At 63.3% G+C, this 19552-nt stretch overlaps 3 protein-coding genes across 3 annotated transcripts; 2 read left to right on the top strand and 1 right to left on the bottom strand.

Moving 5' to 3' along the window:
• Window positions 1-999: 999 nt before the first annotated feature.
• Window positions 1000-8307, top strand: LOC138726806 (dynein regulatory complex subunit 4-like). Its single transcript, XM_069868817.1, has 10 exons — window positions 1000-1086; window positions 2520-2717; window positions 2916-3122; window positions 3532-3586; window positions 4164-4369; window positions 4688-4849; window positions 5196-5282; window positions 6526-6735; window positions 7693-7758; window positions 8080-8307. The coding sequence occupies exons 1-10, from the start codon at window positions 1072-1074 to the stop codon at window positions 8305-8307; spliced, it is 1434 nt and encodes a 477-aa protein (XP_069724918.1). The 5' UTR covers window positions 1000-1071.
• Window positions 8308-8511: 204 nt separating this feature from the next.
• LOC138726511 (cadherin-1-like) lies at window positions 8512-11750 on the bottom strand. Its single transcript, XM_069868313.1, has 9 exons — window positions 11690-11750; window positions 11452-11571; window positions 11208-11363; window positions 10987-11131; window positions 10724-10899; window positions 10532-10621; window positions 9190-9332; window positions 8895-9030; window positions 8512-8682 (listed from the first exon to the last, which is right to left on the bottom strand). The coding sequence occupies exons 1-9, from the start codon at window positions 11726-11728 to the stop codon at window positions 8593-8595; spliced, it is 1095 nt and encodes a 364-aa protein (XP_069724414.1). The 5' UTR covers window positions 11729-11750; the 3' UTR covers window positions 8512-8592.
• Window positions 11751-15171: 3421 nt separating this feature from the next.
• LOC138726510 (B-cadherin-like) lies at window positions 15172-18789 on the top strand. The gene is made up of 13 exons (XM_069868312.1): window positions 15172-15258; window positions 15441-15596; window positions 15683-15827; window positions 15945-16120; window positions 16203-16331; window positions 16427-16612; window positions 16685-16929; window positions 17018-17160; window positions 17353-17577; window positions 17676-17894; window positions 17995-18125; window positions 18215-18361; window positions 18465-18789. The coding sequence occupies exons 2-13, from the start codon at window positions 15549-15551 to the stop codon at window positions 18675-18677; spliced, it is 2007 nt and encodes a 668-aa protein (XP_069724413.1). The 5' UTR covers window positions 15172-15258; window positions 15441-15548; the 3' UTR covers window positions 18678-18789.
• The last annotated feature ends 763 nt before the right edge of the window (window positions 18790-19552 follow it).

The following is a 19552-nucleotide window of genomic DNA, read 5'->3' as shown; positions in this document are numbered from 1 at the left end:
TGTGAAATTTTCATGGTGTGTTCTTGATTGGAGGGAAACCCCCAGGCTCCTGGGATTTGCACAGAGCGGTGTCTTATATCCAATAACGTGGTTATTGGCTCCTCACACCCTGGGCAGTGGAGCCACAGCTTTGTACAGCAGTGGGGTGGTCAGTTGCTGTGGGAGAGCTAGCTTGTGGCCAGGGCTGTGTGATGTCACCAGCACCCGGGGCACAGAGCTCAGTTTGGGTTTCTAGGGGTGTTTTGGCTCCCAGCTGAGGCAGCTTCGGGCTGTGAGGCCATGGCCTCACCCTGATGTCCCTCAGCTGATCCGGGTGTCAGAACACCACCAGACCCATCTGTCTGGACGAAGTTGTTCTCAACTCAAACCGTTCCCTTTTGCAAAGTCACAGTGACTTCAGGGCTTGCCCCTCGGCCAGTCAGGCAACTTTGCTCTCCCGTATCCAAGCCTGCGTTCTAGGGAACGTGCCTGACCACCGCTTGCACCTCACCAGATCCAGCCGTTCTTTACCTGGAGACCCCAACGCCAAGCGGCAGCCACCATGGTGAGAGCGGGTCCAGGAGAAGCAGGGCTGGTGGGGAGGAAGGGGGGGAAAGAGGGCCCTGGGGCGGCTGGGGGGCTCTGGGGTGGCTGCTGGAAGGTCCCTGGAGCCGGGGGGGTGCAGGAAAGGAAGGGATCTAGTACTCAGCCTGGCCCAAGACCACCCTTGGGGAAGGGAGGGGGCCCCACGGTGCTGCGGTGCCGCTTGTGAGGCGTCGCCTGGGATACAGGCATCGTGTGCCTGGGGGCTTGGCTGCAGAGCTGAGCTGGCAGCAGCGGGCATGGGCTGTGGGTGGCCTGGAGGGTGTTGGAGGCATCCAGGGACCCTCCTGGGGACCCTGGCTCCAACACTCTCCTCCTGTCCCCTCCGTGAGAGCACGTATGTTTTGTGGCCTGGGGTGGGGCAGCACAGCTTCCTCCCAGCACCCAAGCCACGGGCACTTCTTTCCTTAGGCACCCAAAAAGAAAGCTGCAAAGAAAGCAAAAGGGAGCAAAGCTGCAGCAGTGGTGGGTGGCTTGGCCCCAGACAAGATGAGCAAGCAGAAGGTAAGAGATCCCCCGTCTCCCAGCCCATCCCTGGGCCAGTGGGCATTGCTGCTTTCAGAACAGCACTCGGAAGTCCTGCTCAGCGCCTGGCTCCAGGGACAACAGCTGGCAGAGGGTGACAGGGTTCGTTCATTGTCTGATGCTCATCTGGGCTGTATGATCTCTCTGTATGTATGCTCTCTCTGTTCCTGGAAGGAGCAGCCCCCTGGTCTCACCCTCCATCCCCCTGGTCCAGGGTGCTCTGTTCTCCAGCCCTCTGCCCTTGCTGTCTTCTCCCCAACTCCATGACCCAAGCCAGGTGATGGCTCAGCCTGGATCTGTCATTTGAAGGCTGCTGCACTCTCTTTTGTTGCTGCAAGGGCAGGCAGCGAGGAACATGCAGCCACTGCCCCTCAGCTGCTCCAAGTCCCACTTGTTTTGTCCTACAGATAGAGGGGGAGATGGCTCTGGCCTGGGGAACCTCGCTCCTGGGATAAGGCCTTGCACAGATCAGTGCAAGCAGTGTGCTCAGGTGGCCACCAGCATCCTGGCTTGGATCAGCCATGGTGTGGCCAGCAGGAGCAGGGCAGGGATTGTTCCCCTCCACTCGGTGCTGGTGAGGCCACACCTCAAATCCTGGGTTCAGTTTTTCCCCTCGCTCCTAGGACATTGAGGGGCTGGAGCACGTCCAGAGAAGGGAACGGAGCTGGGGAAGGGTCTGGAGCCTGGGGATTGTGGGAGCAGCTGAGGGACCTGAGGCTGTTTGGTCTTGAGAGGAGGAGGCTGAGGGGAGACCTCATCACTCTCCACAACTACCTAAAAGGAGGTTGTAGCGAGGTCGGTGCTGGGTTCTTCTCTGAAGCAAGAAATGACAGGATGAGAGGAAGCAGCCTCAAGTTGCACCACGGGAGGTTTCGATTGGAGATTAGGAAATATTTCTTCACCGAAAGAGTTGTCAAGCCCTGGAAGAGAATGCCCAGGGAAGTGGTGGAGTCACCATCCCTGGAGGTATTTAAAAGATGTGTAGGTGTGGTGCACAGGGATGTGGTTTTAGTGGTGGAGCTGGCAGTGTAAGGTTTATGACTGGACTCAAAGGTCTTTCCCAACATAAATGATTCTATGGGTCTATGATTCAGCAGTATTTAAGTACCTAAGAATGATGTTACCAGGCACTGCAAGATAGAATATATCTGAGCCCAGGCTGCTTACAGTAGGATAAGGTTTTGTTACTCCTTTTCCGGAAGCTGACAGGTTCTGCCAGGTCCTAGACGATCCCCACAGTGTCCAAACACGTGTGTGTCAGGCTTCCTCCCCTTCTCTCCTGCACTTCTCTGTCCCCATAAAAACCCCTGTGTCCTGCCAGGTTTACGACACGGCTTGCCAAGAGTGTCTTGCAGGGGCGTCTCTTTGAGGCCACCTCTTCCCCTACCTGGCTCTTCCTCTTGGCTTTGCAGTTGGAGAAGCAGGTGGAGCATGCCCAGCAGGAGCTGGACCGGGAACGGCAAGAGCGTAACCATTTCCAGCTGCAGTATGACAAGGGTCACAATTTCCGGGAGCTCATCTGCCAGCAGCTGGAGGAGAAGAAAAAAGAGCTGCGGCACAAGGACCAGGAGATGGAAGAGGCGGGCAAGCAGCATCAGTTGGAGATCAAGGTGAGAGCGGAGGAGGCTGGGAGGTGTTGCGACTGCCCCAAGCTCTGAGTGAGCCTTGGGCAGCTCTGAGAAGACTGAGGGAAAGGGGTGGAGGAGGAGAAGCTGGCCAGAATGCAAGCTAGGAGCATCTTGACCAATATCGTAGCTCCGAGTGTCATCCTGCTGAAGCCCCTCACCCAGTCTGTGGCTTTTCTTTAGGCTTACAAGCAGAAGGTGAAGCACTTGTTGTACGAACACCAAGAAAATCTCACTGAGCTGAAGGCAGAGGGCACCCTGTCCCTGAAGCAAGCTCAGGAGGATCACTGGGCCCAGGAGATGGAGATGAAGAAAGAAGTGGACTCTTTGAAAGCGAAGCTGAGGGAGCAGGAGCTGGCCCATGAGACGCTGGTGAAAAACCTTCTCATGGTACGTCCCTGGCCAGGATGGAGCTATGTGTGAGGTGGCTCTGTTGGAGAGGGAGGTGGTGGCACTGCAGGCTGAGCCTTCCCAGCACCGGCACGTGAGCAGGAGCCTGCCTCCCCGGCTCTTTCCAGAGGGTGGGATGGAGTTTCCCACAGGCACTGGTGGGCTCAGGGCACTAGAAAGTCAGCACGGGAGCAGGGAGAAGGGATTTCTAGGGCAGCTCCTGTAACTCTGCCTCCCACAGCAGGGAACTGTGAGAGCAGCTGGAGAACCTATGAGCCGCTGTTTGCACGGATGGCATGGGATTGGTACCATGGCAGGAACCTTTCCCAGGGAGCAGGAGGGAATCCCTCGGGATGCAGCTAACTCAGGATTCAGTTGTCTGCCTCTAACAAAAGCTTCTCCCCGACAGAAACAAGAGGAGGAGATCACCCAGCTGCGCCAGGACTTTGAGAAACAAGTGAAAGGTCAGGACACGCTCGCAGCTCCTGTGTGAGCTCCTGTGCCAGCGAAGGTCCTCGAGCTCTCCTGCACTGCCAGGCTCCCTGGCAGAGCCTCAGGCAGAAAGGGGGCTGGTTTTCCCCAGGTTGCCAGACCCCCAGCAGCGCGTCAGCAGAACAAGGCCGGATGCCTGTAGAGAAGGTGAAGGGTGCAGGCAGGGCACCTGTCGCTGCTCCAGGCGGAACCGCTGAGCGCAGCTGCCGGGCTGTGGTTTCCAGGCTGCAGGGTGGGCTGGCTGGAGGAGCCCTCGCAGAGTCCTTGCTCCAGTCTCCTCCTCAGGGGACATTTCAGGTTCTCATGGAGCATTTCCGTGCCCTCTTTCCAAGGATGCTGTTTCTGGACTCTGCTCTCCCTGGTCCCAGTGTAAGGACCGCAGTGTCACTGCTCTGTGCACTGCTGGCAGCTGTGGGGATGCTAATGAGCTTCTTGTCCTTGAGTAATGCCAGGGTGGCACATACCAGACCGATGCTGGCTGGCAGGGCTGGGGTGTATTACACAGGGTGTCCAGGAGGTCCTCACTCAGCCTCCTCTGCTCTTCCCTAGAGATCAAGACCATGTACAGTGAGAAGATGCAGATCCAGCAGGACAAGCTTCACTTGCAGAAGAAGCTGGAGATCTGTGAGGTGGAAGAGAGGAAGAACAGACATATTAATGATCTGATGAGGGACCACGAGAAGGCCTTCAATGACATCAAGAACTACTACGAGGATATCAACCACCAAAACCAGGAGCACATTAACTTGCTGAAGGTACTGCCTGCCCCCATTGCTGCAGCCTGCCTGGTTTGCAGGTCCTTCCCCCAGGGGACAGGTCCTGCAAGGATTTCACCCTGATCTGGCCAGATTCCAGGTGGTGGTATGGATGCTGCTGGTCTCCTGGGGGCTGTACAGCGTGCCATGAGCAAAGCTTTTGCGCACAGGGAGATATTTCTTGCTGGGCCAGCAGTGGGAAGGTGTCCCGATGGTGTGGGAAGGTGTCCCGATGGTGTGGGAAGGTGTCCCGATGGTGTGGGAAGCTCTGAGGAGCTGGGCAGCCCCAGGAGCTGGCACTCATGTTCCCGAGAACAGGAGCAGAAGGAGAAAATGAAAAAGAGAGAGAATAAGTGCAGAAATGAGAAGGCAAAGTTGCTCCACCAGAACGAGCAGCTGAAGGAGATGTTGGAGCAGACCCAGAAGCAGATGTTTGAGCTGCAGGAAAAGTTGACCCACCGTGACAAAGAGGCCCTGAAGGTGAGTGGCCAGCCCTGGCCTTTCCAACGTCACCCTGACTGTTTTCTGGAGGAGGTCGCTCAGCAGTGGCCTCTGCTGCTCCACTTGGCCAGATCACCCAGCAAAGTTCTTTGAGTGATTTTCACTTTGGCTGGGTGTTCCCATAATCTCAGATGGGACTCCCAGGGCTCTGGCAGCGAGAAGCAAGAGCAGCACCTGCTGCAGAGGGACGAGTGGGTTGGTGTGGGTGCTGACTGTTTTTTCTCACCCATGTGTCTTTGCTGGTCACTCTCCTCCCTCGGCAGAACGCATCCCCCACACCTCCTAGAGAAACTCATGCTCTTTAACTGCCCCTTCCCACCTGCAGAACGTAAAAGGCCATCTGAAAATCACCCAGAAGGAACTAAAGGATCTTCAGTGGGAACACGAAGTGCTCGTGCAGAGGTTCAGCAAGGTGAGAGCTGCGGGTGGGTCTGGGCATCCCATTTCCCTCTCCAAACCTGGGCGCAGAGGCTTAGCAGAGTCTGTGCTTAGCTGAGGGCTTTTTGAAGCTCTAATCCAGAGCTGTGTGATAACTGCTGCTTCCAACAAAGCTTCTCACAGCTTTGGCGTCTCCCACGGTCAGCAGACAAGCCTGGCCTTGTACTTTGCAAAACAATCATGCACGCTCCGACGGTCCCTTCCCGGCCTGCGAGGGGCTGGCTGCACAGCGGTTTGGGGGCAGAGCCGTGGGGAGAGATGGTTTGGGGGGCAGAGCAGTGGGGAGAGATGGTTTGGGGGCAGAGCCGTGGGGAGAGATGGTTTGGGGGCAGAGCAGTGGGGAGAGATGGTTTGGGGGCAGAGCAGTGGGGAGAGATGGTTTGGGGGCAGAGCAGTGGGGAGAGATGGTTTGGGGGCAGAGCAGTGGGGAGAGATGGTTTGGGGGGCAGAGCAGTGGGGAGAGATGGTTTGGGGGCAGAGCAGTGGGGAGAGATGGTTTGGGAGCAGAGCAGTGGGGAGAGATGGTTTGGGGGCAGAGATGGATTGGGGGCAGAGCCGTGGGGAGAGATTGTCATGGGCCACTGCCCACAGCCACAGCTTGTCCCCTCCTGCCAGTGTTGGGGGTCGCTCCCTCCACTTGCCGCGTTGGAGCAGCTCAGGATGAGTCCTGTTGACTGAGTTCTTCCAGACTCTCCCCCCACCAGCGAGCTCAGATAAATGTGAGGCAGGAGACAGCTCATTTGCAATTCGTAGAAATCCCCAGGAATATGAACATTGATCTGAGGCCTCGTGAAGGATCCGTCATTAAGGCAGCAACATATTCAGTGAATTCAGAACTAGGCTGTGGAGGGGAAATTGTGTCCTAATTAGGACACTTATTAACTAGCTGTGAGCCAGGGCCTCGTGCCACCCGCGAGGAGGAGAGGAGAGGCCCCCATGAGCCGTGGGGCCCTCTCTGAGGTCTAAACTGGTGCCGCAATCAGCCCATTCTGCTGCTGGGGTGTCCTGAGCCCTGAGGGGAGGAGGAGGCAGGAGGTGCTGAGGAGGTGCCGGCTGTGGAGCGAGGGAAGCTGGGCTCCAGCACCTGCGTTCCCCGCAGGCTCCAGTTGCCATGAGGAATGGCTGGGCTCTCGCTGAAGCAGGCAGGACTGAGCTGACAGCCACCAGCCCAGGGGCTCCTGGAGGTGGTGTGAAGGCCTTACTGTCTTTGGGAGCAGGTGCAGGAGGAGCGGGATGAGCTCTACCAGAAGTTCACCAAAGCCATTAACGAGGTGCAGCAGAAGACGGGCTTCAAGAACCTGCTCCTGGAGCGCAAGCTCAAAGGACTCCACAGCATCCTGGAGAGAAAGGAAATGGAGCTCAGCGAAGTCTTGGCAGCCTCCAACCTTGACCCAAGCACCTTCTCCTTGGTCTCACAGAAGCTGGAGGTACCGTAGAGCCCTGTGCAGGCTGCACTTGGTGGGCAGAGGCTGCTCTGGGTTGACTGCAGACCTGGGAGTCCCCATCCTACATGGCTGTATCTTCCACGTCACTAATTCCCAGCACTCCCAGTGCCACACATGGTGCCGCAGGGCACTCCAGCTCTCCCTCAAGAATGGAGCATGTGGGTGTTAGAGTTTGGCATTGATCTCTCCTTCAGGTGAAGCTTGTTTTGAGGAGCATGGCCCCAGGCCCAGAAGCATAGACAGGTTCCCAGGGGCTCTGCAACGTCTGCTGTGCTAAAAATACGTGTGCAGAAAGCCTCAGTGTGGAGGCTTGGAGACTGGCGTTCCTGGAGCCTGCCGCAGCTGTAACCAGAGAGGCAACAGATGCTTTGTCTTGGGTTGAGATGCAAGGGATGGAGGTTCCACGCTCAGCTCAGCCGGCATCCTAGTGCCCTCCAACTCATCCCATGCCGGTCTGTCCCCTTCCAGGTCCCCTCTGCGGTGGGTAGCAGTGAAGCATGTGGACACCTGCTTGCCAGGGTGCCCTGGGGGTGCGCATAGCAGCAACCGAGGCTCTGGAGCCATAGGATGGGGCAGAAGATGTGTCACCTACTATTCTCTCCCTGTAATTCCCCTGGTGCCGTGACAGCAGGGCAGTGCTGCCATCGTCCCCCCCTTGCAGCAGGGCTGACGATGATGGCAGGACTGTGCTGGCGCTTGTGTTGTTGGTCTGGGAGGTCCCTGCTTGGGGCTGGCTGTCCCTGGCAGGGCTGGCTGGAAGGGGGCAGGGTGGTGGCCACCTGCCAGGCCTTGCTGCGAGCTGCTCGGCTTGAGCCGGGCCTCGGAGCTAGCTCAGCCGCTGCGCAGAAGATCCTCCGTGCGCTCTGCCACGGCGCTGACCCTACAGCACGGCCACTGTGCCTGCGCAGCCACTGCCTGATGCGCTGTCTCCCTTTGCAGGATGTGCTCAAGTCCAAGGACACCACCATCAAGGACCTGCAGCTCCAGCTGGCCCGAGCCTGCAAGGTGAGGGAAGGGGCTGGGGCTTCCCTGCCTCCCCAGGTTGGGGCTGGGGGCTGTTGGGTGCTGGCTGCGACTTGTGGGGTGTGGAAGGGGGACCTTCTGCTCGACTCTGTGCATGGAGCACAGGAACTCGCAGCAGGTCAGCTGAGCTGCTTCTCACCTTGTGCTGGGAAAGACCCAGACCAAGCTGCAGTTTCCCCCATCTGCCTTGCGAAGGAAAGCGGGTTGGGGTCCCACCTCACCATGCAGGGAGCCAGTGCCCAGGCATGGAGTGTCTGGGCTGGAGCCAGGCTTTGAGCTGACCACAAGGTGCTTCCCTTGCAGGCACACAATGACATGCTGCAGGCGTTCAAGGGAAAGCTGACAGCCTTTGGAATCCCCCTGGACAACCTGGGCTTCAAGCCTCTGGAGAGACCTGAGGTGGGGCAGGGCCCTGCGGGACTCGTTTCTGTCCCCAACTGGTGCAAACCAACACCAAGAGACCAACTGCACCAGTCAGAGCGCTGGGCTCTGCCCCCTTTGTGCTTTGAACCATTAAACAGACCCTGGTGAGCTTTCAGCAGTACCTGGAAGACCCTTTCTCTCCTTCCTAGAGGACCCTTTCTTCAGCAGCCCCCCAGCAGACCCCCACTCCTTGGCTCTGACCAGGACCAGGACCACAGCTCATCCTGGAAGGCTCCCAGCATCCCACCCACTGGACCAGCCTCCCCTGCCTCCTAGGCTGCCCTCAGGAAGGTGATTTTTTGAGACGGATGGTGCTGTTTGAAGCCTTTAACAGTGTTGATGGCGTAGTTTCCCCCAATGACCTCCATCCCAGGGAGAGGACGTGCGTTTCCCCTAACTGCCGCGATACGTTGTGTAGGAGTAGGGGCTGATCAGCAGTGGGACGTGCAGCTTCTGGGCCGGGTCGGTGATGGTGAAGACGACCTGGGGGAGAGCGAGGAGGCAGCGGCTGGGATCCCGCTCTGGTGGGGCTCTTCTAGCCAGAGCCAGGCCCTGAGGGATGCTCGGAGCAGAGCCGGCAGCGCTGCAGGAGGGAGGCTGGGGTGTGCAGTTCACACAGGACACCCAGACCCTGGGTCCCCCCGTGGTTTCAGCTGGATCCGTGACCCCCATCCCCTGCTCCCCACGTTCTGTACCTCCACAAAGGGGTAGAAGCTGACGTGCCCCAGTCCCTGCCAGTATGCCCCCGTCTCAAAGTGCAGCTTGTAGGTGCCGGGCTTGGCCTGTCCTGGAGCCAGGAGGGGCTGGCAGCGCCCATCCCCATCCGTCCACCTGAAACCAGATGGTCCAAGCCGTGCCGTGGTGGCTGCCCCGGCTCTGCTGCCAGCAGCCTCCAGGGCGAAGGCTGGGCAGCCTCTCCTGGCAGCTGGCTGGTTCGGAGGGTCAGGCAGCAGCATCCTCTTCCCCTTTCACTGCCGCTGGCTCTCCTACCTCTGCTCCAGCTCCGTCCACTGCAGCCCTGGCTCCTGCAACTGGGCCAAGCGGACGGCGAGCCTGGCTGCCGGCAGCCCCGTGGCCGTGTTCAGCACGTGGGTGGTCAGGGAGCCGTTCACCATCTCAGTCATGCCTTCAGCCTGGGGCAGAGGAGCGAGCGGGGCTGGAATGTGTCCAGCAGCACTGTCCACCTCCCCCTCTGCCACACCGCAGGGGGCAGTGCCACAGCCGAGCCTCCTGGCCGCCCTCAGCCCCTCTCCGGCTTGCCTGTGTGCCCCCTGTCCCAGCACAGCCCCACGTCCCCAGCACCCTGTTGTGCCCCAGGGCTGGGACATGGGCACCCATGTCCTTCCCACGCCATGGGGTTGAGCTCTGCCAGCCCTGGGACTGCGGTGCCAGCCCCCTGCCCACCGTGGAGCATTCCCAGCAGCGTGGGTGCCTCCACGTCCCTGCCTGGAAGAAGGACTGTGTGCCTAGGGCAGTGCCAGGCTCCCCACTCACCCGTCTGTCCCGGTGGGTCATGGCACAGCGGCAATGGCTGGCGTGGACCCAGAGAGGAACAGCCCTGTCCCTGCCGCCTTCCCTGCCCACAGTGTCACGTGCGGGCGAGTGTTAACCCTGCAAGTTCTCCGGAGCTCTCGGGGCAGGCAGCGAGCGTGCCGGTGGGTGCAGCTGGGCCCCTTCCCCTCCAGGAGCCCCCAGGTTGCGCTCGGCAGGGTGGGAGCATGAGCAGGGGCTGCATCCTGCTGTGCTGACGCTGCTGCCAGCCAGGCAACGCCAGGCTGTGTGTCTGCAGCAGGACAAGCTCTTGCTGCCATCCCAGCACCGGCTCTGGGCCTCGGCTGCCAGCTGAAGCGGGGATGCTGGAGGCACAACAACGAGCAAGGCGCTTACCCGGTTCTCCTCTGCCTCGCTCAGCCAGGGGCCCACGGCCGGTTGCCCTGTGCAAAATGCCATCCCCTGCCCAGGCTGGTGCCGCAGCCTCTTCCCACGGCGCTGGCGAGGCTGGGTGCCGCTATCCCAGCTCGGAGTTGTGGCAAGACCGGGCGCTCCTCCCTGGCTGGGCCGAGCCAGCGCAGGTGGCTTCCCCGTGGGAGGTGCACCCAGGAGCCCCGCTGGCACCCTTGCTCCGGCAGCACCGCAGCCCTAAGGCTGGTGGGATGGACCAGAGCCCTGGTGGGATGTCAGGCCACCAAGCCAAGGCAGAGCTGCCATCCCAGCCTCACTCCTCTTCTGGAAAGCGCCCGGAGAGCATCGGTGCTGCGGCACCCGGGCGTGTGGAGGCTGCCAGCGGCTTCACCGTGGCCTAACCGTGCCCTCCTGCCACTCGGCACCTCACCTGCACTTTGATGAGGACGGTGGCGGTGGCCTGCAGCCCGGACCCTTCCATGTCAGCTGCCTGGATCTTCAGGGTGTATTCGGGGACTGCCTGCAGCAAGAAGCTGTGTCACCACCAAATGCAGGGCGAGAGCCAGGCTGGGGAGGGGTAGGGGGTGACGGTGGGTGCTGAAGGGCCATGCCTGGTGCTCACCTGTGCCACCAGTCCCACCGCGGCCACGGAGATCGCCCCAGTGCTGCTGTCAATGGCAAACATGCGGGGCTGGGGCTGGTTTGGCGTCTGGCTCAGGATGGAGTAGGCTACAACCCCATTGGTGGAGCTCACCGCATCGTCCGCATCCGTGGCCTTCACCCACAGCACGAGGGTGCCTGGGAGGGGGCAGTTATTAGTGCCATCTCCACTGTCCCCCAGCTGCCACCCTGCCGCTGCCTTCGGCTTGGTGGCATTGCTCTCACCGGGCTCAGCCCCCTCCGGCACGGTGCCGTGGAAAACCGCCTTGGTGAAGACAGGCCGGTTGTCGTTCTGGTCCGTCACGGTGATGATGATCTCCATGGGGTCCTCCACGGGCTGCCCGTTGGCCGACACAGCGTGGGAGAAGAGCTGCGAGGGGCACCGTCAGTCTGTCTCTGGAAGGCCCTCAGAGACCAGTCCCTCCCCATCCCGGCCCCCCACTCACGACATATTTATCCATCGCCTCCCGGTCCAGCGGCTTCGTCACCTCCAGCCACCCCGTCTCCTGCTCGATGGTGAAGATGCCCACAGGGGGGGTGTCCGCCCCCTGCCCTGTGATGCTGTAGAAAACCTTGGTCTCCTTGTCCTTGTTGGATTTGATCTGGCAGCGAGGCACAGGAGGGGTTAGAGGGGTCCCAGCGCTCCAGGACCCGCCTTGCCCCACGCCCCGTGCCTGCGGGGCCGTGTACCTGCACCAGCTTCTTGGGGAAGGGTCCCCGCTCGTTCTCGGGGCAGTTGATGGGGGGGATGACCCAGTCACTCTTCTGCCGCTGGAGTCCATGGCCGCGCTCGGGGAAGGTCAGGACATCCTGCGTGATGGAGAGCAGGGCTGAGGGGCCACCGCAGGGTGGGCTGAGCTCTGCTCCAGGGCTGGGGGGCCCAGTCCTGATGCCCACCAGCCGCAGACATGCACTGGGAAGGTCCTACCAGCACCAGGAGGAGGAGGGTGACGGTGCAGGGCAACATGGCTCTGGCTGCGCCGGCTGCTTCTACGGGCACCGGGTAGGGACTCTCCGTTGGGGACAGCTGTGACCTTGGCCGAGCCCTGCAGAGCGCCAGCCCATGGGTGTCCAGCTGCCGCTGCCAAACCGCAGCGGGGCCAAAACCTTCTTGTTGAACGCACCTGCCGACCTGGGAGGGACCCAGCGCACAACACGCTTCTCCCAGCATGGGGAGGGCACCCCGGGAGCCCCCACGGCTCTGTCCCCAGGGGCCACAGGACCCCCAGACCAGCAGGGCTGGGCTCTCACTTCACTCCGAGGTCCACGCTCCCCCAAAGGCCAGAGGGGCTCCTGGCAGCGCTGTGGGGCGCTGAGAACCCCCGGAGTACTGAGCACCCCCCGCAGGGCGCTGAGGACCCCGTTGGACCCTCCGAACACCTGCACCCAGCAGGATGTGGCCCCCCGGGGGATGCTCGGGGCCAGCCAGAACCCCCCGGGCGCTGGGGAAGGGGACAACGCTTCGGCTGGTGCCCGATGGGACCCAGCGTGAGGCCAAGCATCCTGACCCCCCCCGGCCAGGGGGGTCCCGGGGGTCCCCAGGAGTGGGGCGGGGGCACCGGGAGGGTCTCAGCACCGGGGCCAGGGGGAGCCGCGGTGCCCGGGTTACCGGAGATGTACAGGATGGGAGGTGCCCGGGTCGGGGCGGGTGGGGGTGGTACCGGGCTGTGCCCGTGGATATCGGGGTACCGGGGATACCGGGGGCCGCCCTGCGGGGCAGTACCGGGGGTACCGGGGTCAGGTCTCTGGGGCGGTCCCGGGGGAGCCGGGGATGAGCTCGGCGGGGCGGTACCTGCGCGGCCACCGCCTCACCTGGAGCCGCGATGCAGCGGGCGGGGCGGGGCGGGCGGCGGCCGGAGCGGCAGCGGCGGGGCCATGCGGGAGCCGCGCTCCGGGCTCTGCCCGCTCCTCTTCATCCTCAGCCTCCTCCTCCTCCTCCTCCTCCCGCTCCCGGCGGCGGCCGCTGCCCCCCGGACCCGGCCCTGCATCCCCCCGGGGCCGCGGCGCCCGGCACCAGGTAACCGGGACCCCCCCCTGCCCCTTCCCGGGGCCGGGACCGGCTCAACCCCCCCGGGATGCCCCTTCCCGGGGCCGGGACCGGCTCAACCCCCCCTCGGGCTGCGGGGTGGGTGCTGTTCGGGGGAGCTGGCGCTGCCCAGGGTGTGGGGCTAGTTGGGGTCCCCGGGGTGTGGGGCTTGGCCATAGGGTGAGTCCTTCTCAAGCTGTGGGGCTGGCCAGGCTCCTGCAACCTAGGGCTGTGGGGCTGGCCAAGCTCCTGAGATCTAGGGCTGTGGGGCCAGGCTCCTGCAACCTAGGGCTGTGGGGCTGGCCAGGCTCCTGAGATCTAGGGCTGTGGGGCTGCTGCCCAGCCCGTCTGGCCCCGGCGGGGCTGCTGGCGGCTGATGCCAGCGCCTGTGGTGCAGCCATGGGGCAGGGCTGGGTCCCCGCAGGGTGGGTGCCGGGCTGGCGGTGGGGCTGGGTGCCCCGGGCCACCCTCCTCGGGCTGTGGGTGCCCTGGGCTGCAGGGTCTGGCTGGCCTGGCTGGAGGCTGGGCAGGGGCTCCTCCGCCACCGCCCCTCGCTGTGCCCCAGCGAGCGATGCCCGGTTTGCCCCGTTTGCTCGCTGGCGTCCCGGGGGAGCAGGGCTGCTCGGGAACCAGACCCAGAGCCACCGCTCGCCTAATGGCCGCGGAGCATTAAAAGCCCACCTTGACGGTAAGTGCTCTCGCCGTGCCAAGAAGAGGTCCTGACCCTTGGATGCCACATCCCGCTGCCTTCAGCTGAGCCTGCCGGGCAGCTTCTCCAGGCTGCTGGGAGTGGAGCTGGGCTCTGCTGTGCCATGGGCAGGGGCTGGGGTCCGGCCACGCCACCGCACAGCCCCTCCGCGGGCAGCGAGTGGTGCGGGCACCAGCCATGGGGCTCCTTCGCTGTGCCAAGCGGGCACAGAGCCGTGCAGGGATCGCACGGGCATAGCAGGGTGCAGCCCCCCAAGGGCTGAACCCCTAAGGTCTGCAGCCTCGCACCAGCCCTGAACCCTGTCATGCTGCCCAGCCCTTCTGTGGGGAGAAGCAACCCACCGCCGGGGAGCAGGACTGGGGGCTCCCCTGGGCTCCTTGTGCTCCAGCCCTGCTTGCTGGGGCGCCCGGGGAACTTCCCAGCATCTCGTTATCAGAGCCATCGCCCTTCTCAAAGCCTTCTCAAAGCCACGGTGTCTGGGAGATGTCCTCGCCCCAGCCCTGCAGGCTCTGCACGTGGGCTTGGTCACCCCGGGGCTCGCTCCCTGCCCTGGTGTGGGGCAGCCGTGGGGCGCAGCTCGCCTCGCCTTGCTCTGTGTCCCCCCTGGCTGGCGCAGCCCCCCAGCCCCGCTCCCCAGCCCCTCCTGGCTCTCGTGGCCTCTCGCCGCTGCCGGAGCTGGCTTAGCTCCACTAATCCCCTAATCCTGCTGCCCGGATGGGGGTGCAGGGACCTGGGCCACGTCCAGCACGAGGGACGCGGCGTGGTCGGGGGTGGGGGGGCCGTGCTGCACCCCAAGTCCTGGCTGGGGGGGGCTGGGAGCCCCCGGGATGGTGACGCTGGGAGCTGGGGGGGCTGGGAGCCCCCGAGGGGGGACACAGCGGGTGGCAGGCTGGGCAGGGCTCTGCCTGCCCAGGAATTTCCCATCATCTACAAAACAAAGCCGAAACCTCCACCGTGCTCCTCTCCCAGCATCCTCTGCCTGAGCCACCTAAGCAGGATGGGGGAGCGCGAGGTCGGGGAGGGGGGGGGGGGGCTCGGGGACACAGCCCCCCCCCCCCCCGCCACCCTGACCCCCTGCCTCCTCACAGCGAGCTCCAGAGGATGCGCAGGGCTGGATGGGACCGAGGAGCCCAGCATCGTGGCATGGGACGACGGGGTCCCTGTGCAGCCGCTGAGGGCGAGCAGGGTGCTCTCGGCGCTCACTGTCCCCCCCCGGGATGCTGCTTCCCCCCGGGATGTGACCGGATGGCCAGACCCTGCCCCGGTTCCTGTGCGGAGCAGGCGCTCCCTCCAGGTAATCATAGAATCATAGAACCATAAACTAACCAGGTTGGAAGAGACCGACCGGATCATCGAGTCCAACCCTTCCTATCAAACACTAAACCATGCCCCTTAGCACCTCATCCACCCGTGCCTTAAACACCTCCAGGGAAGGTGACTCAACCCCCTCCCTGGGCAGCCTCTGCCAGTGCCCAATGACCTGTGAAGATTTTTGATTCTGTGAAGAATTTTTTCCTCATGTCCAGCCTAAACCTCCCCTGGTGGAGCTTGAGGCCATTGCCCCTTGTCCTGTCCCCTGTCACTTGGGAGAAAAGGGATGCTGCCCCGCTGCCCTCTGCCCCCAAAGCCCACCGGCCGGCTGCACCCTCACCCACCTCTCATCCCCCAGGAGCTCCCCAGGAGGCAGAAGAGGGACTGGGTGATCCCCCCCATCAAGGTTCCTGAAAATGAGAGGGGTCCCTTCCCCAAAAAGCTGGTTCAGGTATGGGGGGATATCGGTGTGGGTGGGGGCTGGGTGCGGGTGTGGGAACCGAGGAGGGGTCCATCCCCCCTGCGTCTGGGCGAGGGGCTGGGCACATGGAGAGTGGGAGCGGTGCGTGCAGGGCCCGATGCCGCTGGGGGGAGCGGGGAGATGCTGAGACCCCCTGCCATGTCTTCTCTCAGATCAAATCCAACCGGGACAGAGACACCAAGATCTTCTATAGCATCACGGGCCAGGGGGCGGATGCTCCCCCCGAAGGCATCTTTACCATCGAGAAGGAGACAGGCTGGATGAAGGTGACGCAGCCGCTGGACCGGGAGCACATCAACAAATACCACGTAGGTCCCTGCCAGGGGGTGTTACAGCGTGCCACGGGGTGCCAGCATGCTGTATCATCATCCTTGCTCACCCTGCTGCCTCGCAGCTCTTCTCCCACGCTGTGTCTGAGAACGGCAAACCGGTGGAGGAACCGATGGAGATCATAGTCACAGTGGTGGACCAGAACGACAACAAGCCCCAGTTCACACAGGAGATCTTCAGGGGTTCTGTGTCAGAGGGCGCTTTGCCAGGTAGGACCCTGTGCCAGACCTCGGTCTCCTGCCTGTCATGGCCCTTGGGGAGAGCCCTGGGACCATCCCCACGGGGGACGCTCATCCACCCCACTCACTGGGATATCCTGTCCCCAGGCACCTCCGTGATGCAGGTGACGGCCACGGACGCCGATGACTCGGTGGAGACCTACAATGGTGTCGTCGCCTACTCCATCCTCAGCCAGGAGCCACGGGAGCCCCATCCTCACATGTTCACCGTCAACAGGGCCACCGGCACCCTCAGCGTCATCGCTAGTGGCCTGGATCGGGAGGTGGGCTCGGCAGCACTGTGGCGCGGGCAGCTCTGGCATCAAGGTGGGGGCTGATGTCTGTCTGTCCGTCTGTCCACTGCAGCGCGTGCGGGAGTACACGCTGACCATGCAGGCAGCTGACTTGGACGGCGAGGGGCTGACCACAACAGCACTGGCGGTGATCGAGATCGCAGACATCAATGACAATGCCCCCGAGTTTGACCCGAAAATGGTAACGCAGGACCCCCCAGCAGGACTCCCTCCCTCCCCCTGGGCCAGCGCTGGGCTGGTGCCCCTGGGGCTGCAGCGCTGACGGTGTCCCCGCAGTACGAGGCGGCCGTGCCGGAGAATGAGGCTGGGCGGGAGGTGACCCGGCTGACCACCACCGACCTGGACGAGCCGAGCACAGCGGCGTGGCGAGCCGTCTACTCCATCCTGCGCGGCAACGAGGGAGGCGCCTTCACCATCGCCACCGACCCCGCCAGCAATGAGGGTGTCCTCCAAACAGCCAAGGTGCGTGTCCCCGATGTGGCCCCCACCTCGCTGCCCCCAGCAGGGTGCTGCCCATCCCCTCCTCTCTCCTAGGCTCTGGACTACGAGGCCAAGAAGCAGTTTGTGCTCCACGTGGCCGTGGTCAATGAGGCCCCCTTTGCGGTGAAGTTGCCGACAGCCACTGCCACGGTGACAGTCAACGTGGAGGACGTCAACGAGGCACCTGTCTTCGTCCCACCGGTGCAGCTTGCCCAGGTGCCAGAGGATGTGCCGCCGGGGCAGACCCTCACCTCCTGCGCCGCCCAGGACCCCGACAAGGCCCAGGGGCAGAGGATCAGGTGAGTGGAGCTGGGGTTGGGGTCAAGGTCTGAAGGAGCGGGGTCTCTGCCACCCGCTGCCACAGCACCAGTTCCCATCTGCCCCCAGGTACATGGTGGGGCACGACCCAGCGGGCTGGCTGGCCGTGCACCCCGAGAATGGCCTCGTGACGGCACAGGACCACCTGGACCGCGAGTCCCCCTTCACCAAGAACAGCACCTACACTGCCATGCTGCTGGCTGTGGACGATGGTGAGGGCTGTGAAAGGGGCCCTTGTTCTCCCTCTCCCGCGTGAGGGACACGGGACACTGGGAACCACATCCCAGCTCTGGCACGGAGCAGTGCTGGGGGCTCCCTGTCCCCAGCCCTGCTCAGGGCATCCCCGTCCCAGCAAGGGTCCTGGGTTTTGGGGAGCGCCCCTCCAACGTCCCTCCTCCCTGCAGGCTCTCCACCTGCCACGGGCACCGGCACCCTGCTCCTCACCTTGCTTGATGTGAACGACCACGGTCCCGAGGCCGAGCCCCGCGACATCACCCTCTGCAACCACAACCCCGAGCCGCAGGTTCTCACCGTCACAGACAGGGACCTGCCCCCCAACACTGGCCCCTTCCGCGCCGAGCTGGCCCACGGTTCCGGGGACAGCTGGGCCGTGGAGGTCGGCGATGAAGGTAACGCCAGCGGGATGCTCAGTGGGAGGTGGGTTGCGTTGCGGCAGCGTTACCGATGCACGCTGCCACGCGTCACCCACGGTGTTGGTCTCATGCAGGTGACACCGTCACCCTGCGGCTGGTGGCAGCGCTGGAGCCAGACCTGTACAGTGTCTACCTGCGGCTCCTCGACCGGCCGGGCAAAGCCCAGCTCACCGTCATCACCGCGCGGGTCTGCGACTGTGAGGGGCCAGTGCAGAGCTGCTCCCAGCGACGCCAGCCTGCCAGTGGCCTGCCCTTCATCCTCGCTGCCCTCGGGGCCGTCCTGGCCCTGCTGCGTGAGTCGGGGTCCGGGGGGTCCCCGTGCTGCGGGGCTGCACCCTGCTGTGGGGCGGAGGGGTGGGGATACATCCCTGCTGATGCTGATGTTCCCCCCAGTTATCCTGCTGCTGCTGCTGCTCTTCGTGAGGAGGAGGAAGGTGACAAAGGAGCCACTGCTTCTGCCCGAGGATGACACGCGGGACAACATCTTTTACTACGGGGAGGAGGGCGGCGGGGAGGAGGACCAGGTGGGTGTTCTGGGGGAGGCTGGGGGGGACGACCAGGGCCAGCGCGGGCAACCTGACCCTGTCCCTCTCCATCACGTCCCCATCCCCAGGACTACGACCTGCGCCAGCTGCACCGCGGCCTGGACGCCCGCCCCGAGGTGCTGCTCCGCAACGACGTGGCCCCCACGCTCCTGCCAGCCCCCCAGTACCGGCCCCGGCCGGCCAACCCCGACGACATCGGCACCTTCATTGAGGAGGTGAGTGGGAAACAGTTTGGTCCCCTCCACGCCCGCGCCGTTGGGGTGCCAGCAGCATCCCCAGCCCCGAGGAGATGGGTGCTGACCCCTCTGTCCCCCCCAGAACCTGAAGGCGGCCGACACGGACCCCACAGCCCCCCCCTACGACTCCCTGCTGGTGTTCGACTACGAGGGCAGCGGCTCGGAGGCCACCTCGCTCAGCTCCCTCAACTCCTCCGCCTCCGATGCCGACCAGGACTACGACTACCTCAACGACTGGGGCAGCCGCTTCAAGAAGCTGGCGGACCTCTACGGCGGCGGGGAGGAGGACGACTAGGGTCCCTGCGGCCTCGCTGCCCCCTGCCCCGCGCCTTACTGCTGCCTGTGCCTTGGGGCTGCTCCCTCCGGCCGTGCCCCCCGCCTCGGCGCAGCCCCCTCGCCTTCCTCTCCTGTGTTTTCCTTGGTTATGTTTTTTTAACTCTATGAAATAAAGGTAGTGTGAGCCTACGGATGAGATAAGATGGAATAGGTTTTAATAAAGACTGTGGGTTTTTTAGATGCTCCAGCCTCTGTGTGGCTCTGTGCCTTGGGAGAGGGTCCTGCTGCCCTCCCCGGGGCTTGGGGCTGACCCCAGCCCCGCTTTTTCTCTACCCCCAGCAGTGCCTGGCTGTCCCCTGCCCCCCTCAGGTACCCCCAGGCAAGGCTGCAGCATCACCCCTGCTGGGGGCAGCGGGAGCTCCCCAAGGTGTCCTTGTCCCCACGAGGTGCGGCAGCTGGCGGGAGGCACTGTGGGTCCCTGGGGCTTTCCCTGTGCCGGGGGGTCCTCCCGGCTTTGCTGTGTGTCTGGGGACACAGGGGTGCTGGAGGGGATGGGGCCGTGGGACCCTCCTTTGCTCCTGGGGCTCCTGGGAACCATGCGGAGGGGTGCGCCCTGGGCTGATGCCCATGAGGAGCTGATCCCCAGCTCCTCACAGGCTGCTCAGCTGGGGCTGAGAGAATGGGGGGCGTGTAGATACTGGGAACTGGGGGTGCAGGAGTACTGGGGTACAGGAGTACCAGGATACAAGAGTACCTGGGATACCGGGAGTACCAGGGCAGGGGGGTCCCATTGTCCTGGCAGTACTGGGATTACTGGGGGTACTGGGAGTACCGGGGCATGGGGGTCCTGGGAGTATGGGAGCATTGGGAGTATGGGAGTACTGGTGTACGGGG

Source organism: Phaenicophaeus curvirostris, chromosome 14 (genome assembly GCF_032191515.1).
Source record: "Phaenicophaeus curvirostris isolate KB17595 chromosome 14, BPBGC_Pcur_1.0, whole genome shotgun sequence".
Lineage (NCBI taxonomy): Eukaryota > Metazoa > Chordata > Aves > Cuculiformes > Cuculidae > Phaenicophaeus > Phaenicophaeus curvirostris.
Note: the sequence above shows the minus strand (reverse complement) of the source record. Positions and strands in the feature narration are given on the sequence as shown.

Coding starts and splice junctions, on each gene's coding strand:
- LOC138726511 (XM_069868313.1), bottom strand. CDS start 11,728: ATGTTGCCCTGCACCGTCACCCTCCTCCTCCTGGTGCTG. Junction 10,900..10,986: donor GCCGGAGGGGGCTGAGCCCG/GTGAGAGCAATG, acceptor GCCCCCTCCCAG/GCACCCTCGTGCTGTGGGTG. Junction 9,031..9,189: donor TGGACGGAGCTGGAGCAGAG/GTAGGAGAGCCA, acceptor ATCTGGTTTCAG/GTGGACGGATGGGGATGGGC.
- LOC138726510 (XM_069868312.1), top strand. CDS start 15,549: ATGAAGGTGACGCAGCCGCTGGACCGGGAGCACATCAACAAATACCAC. Junction 17,161..17,352: donor GCTGCTGGCTGTGGACGATG/GTGAGGGCTGTG, acceptor TCCTCCCTGCAG/GCTCTCCACCTGCCACGGGC. Junction 18,126..18,214: donor GCGGCGGGGAGGAGGACCAG/GTGGGTGTTCTG, acceptor CCCCATCCCCAG/GACTACGACCTGCGCCAGCT.
- LOC138726806 (XM_069868817.1), top strand. Junction 4,370..4,687: donor AGCACATTAACTTGCTGAAG/GTACTGCCTGCC, acceptor TCCCGAGAACAG/GAGCAGAAGGAGAAAATGAA. Junction 4,850..5,195: donor GTGACAAAGAGGCCCTGAAG/GTGAGTGGCCAG, acceptor TCCCACCTGCAG/AACGTAAAAGGCCATCTGAA.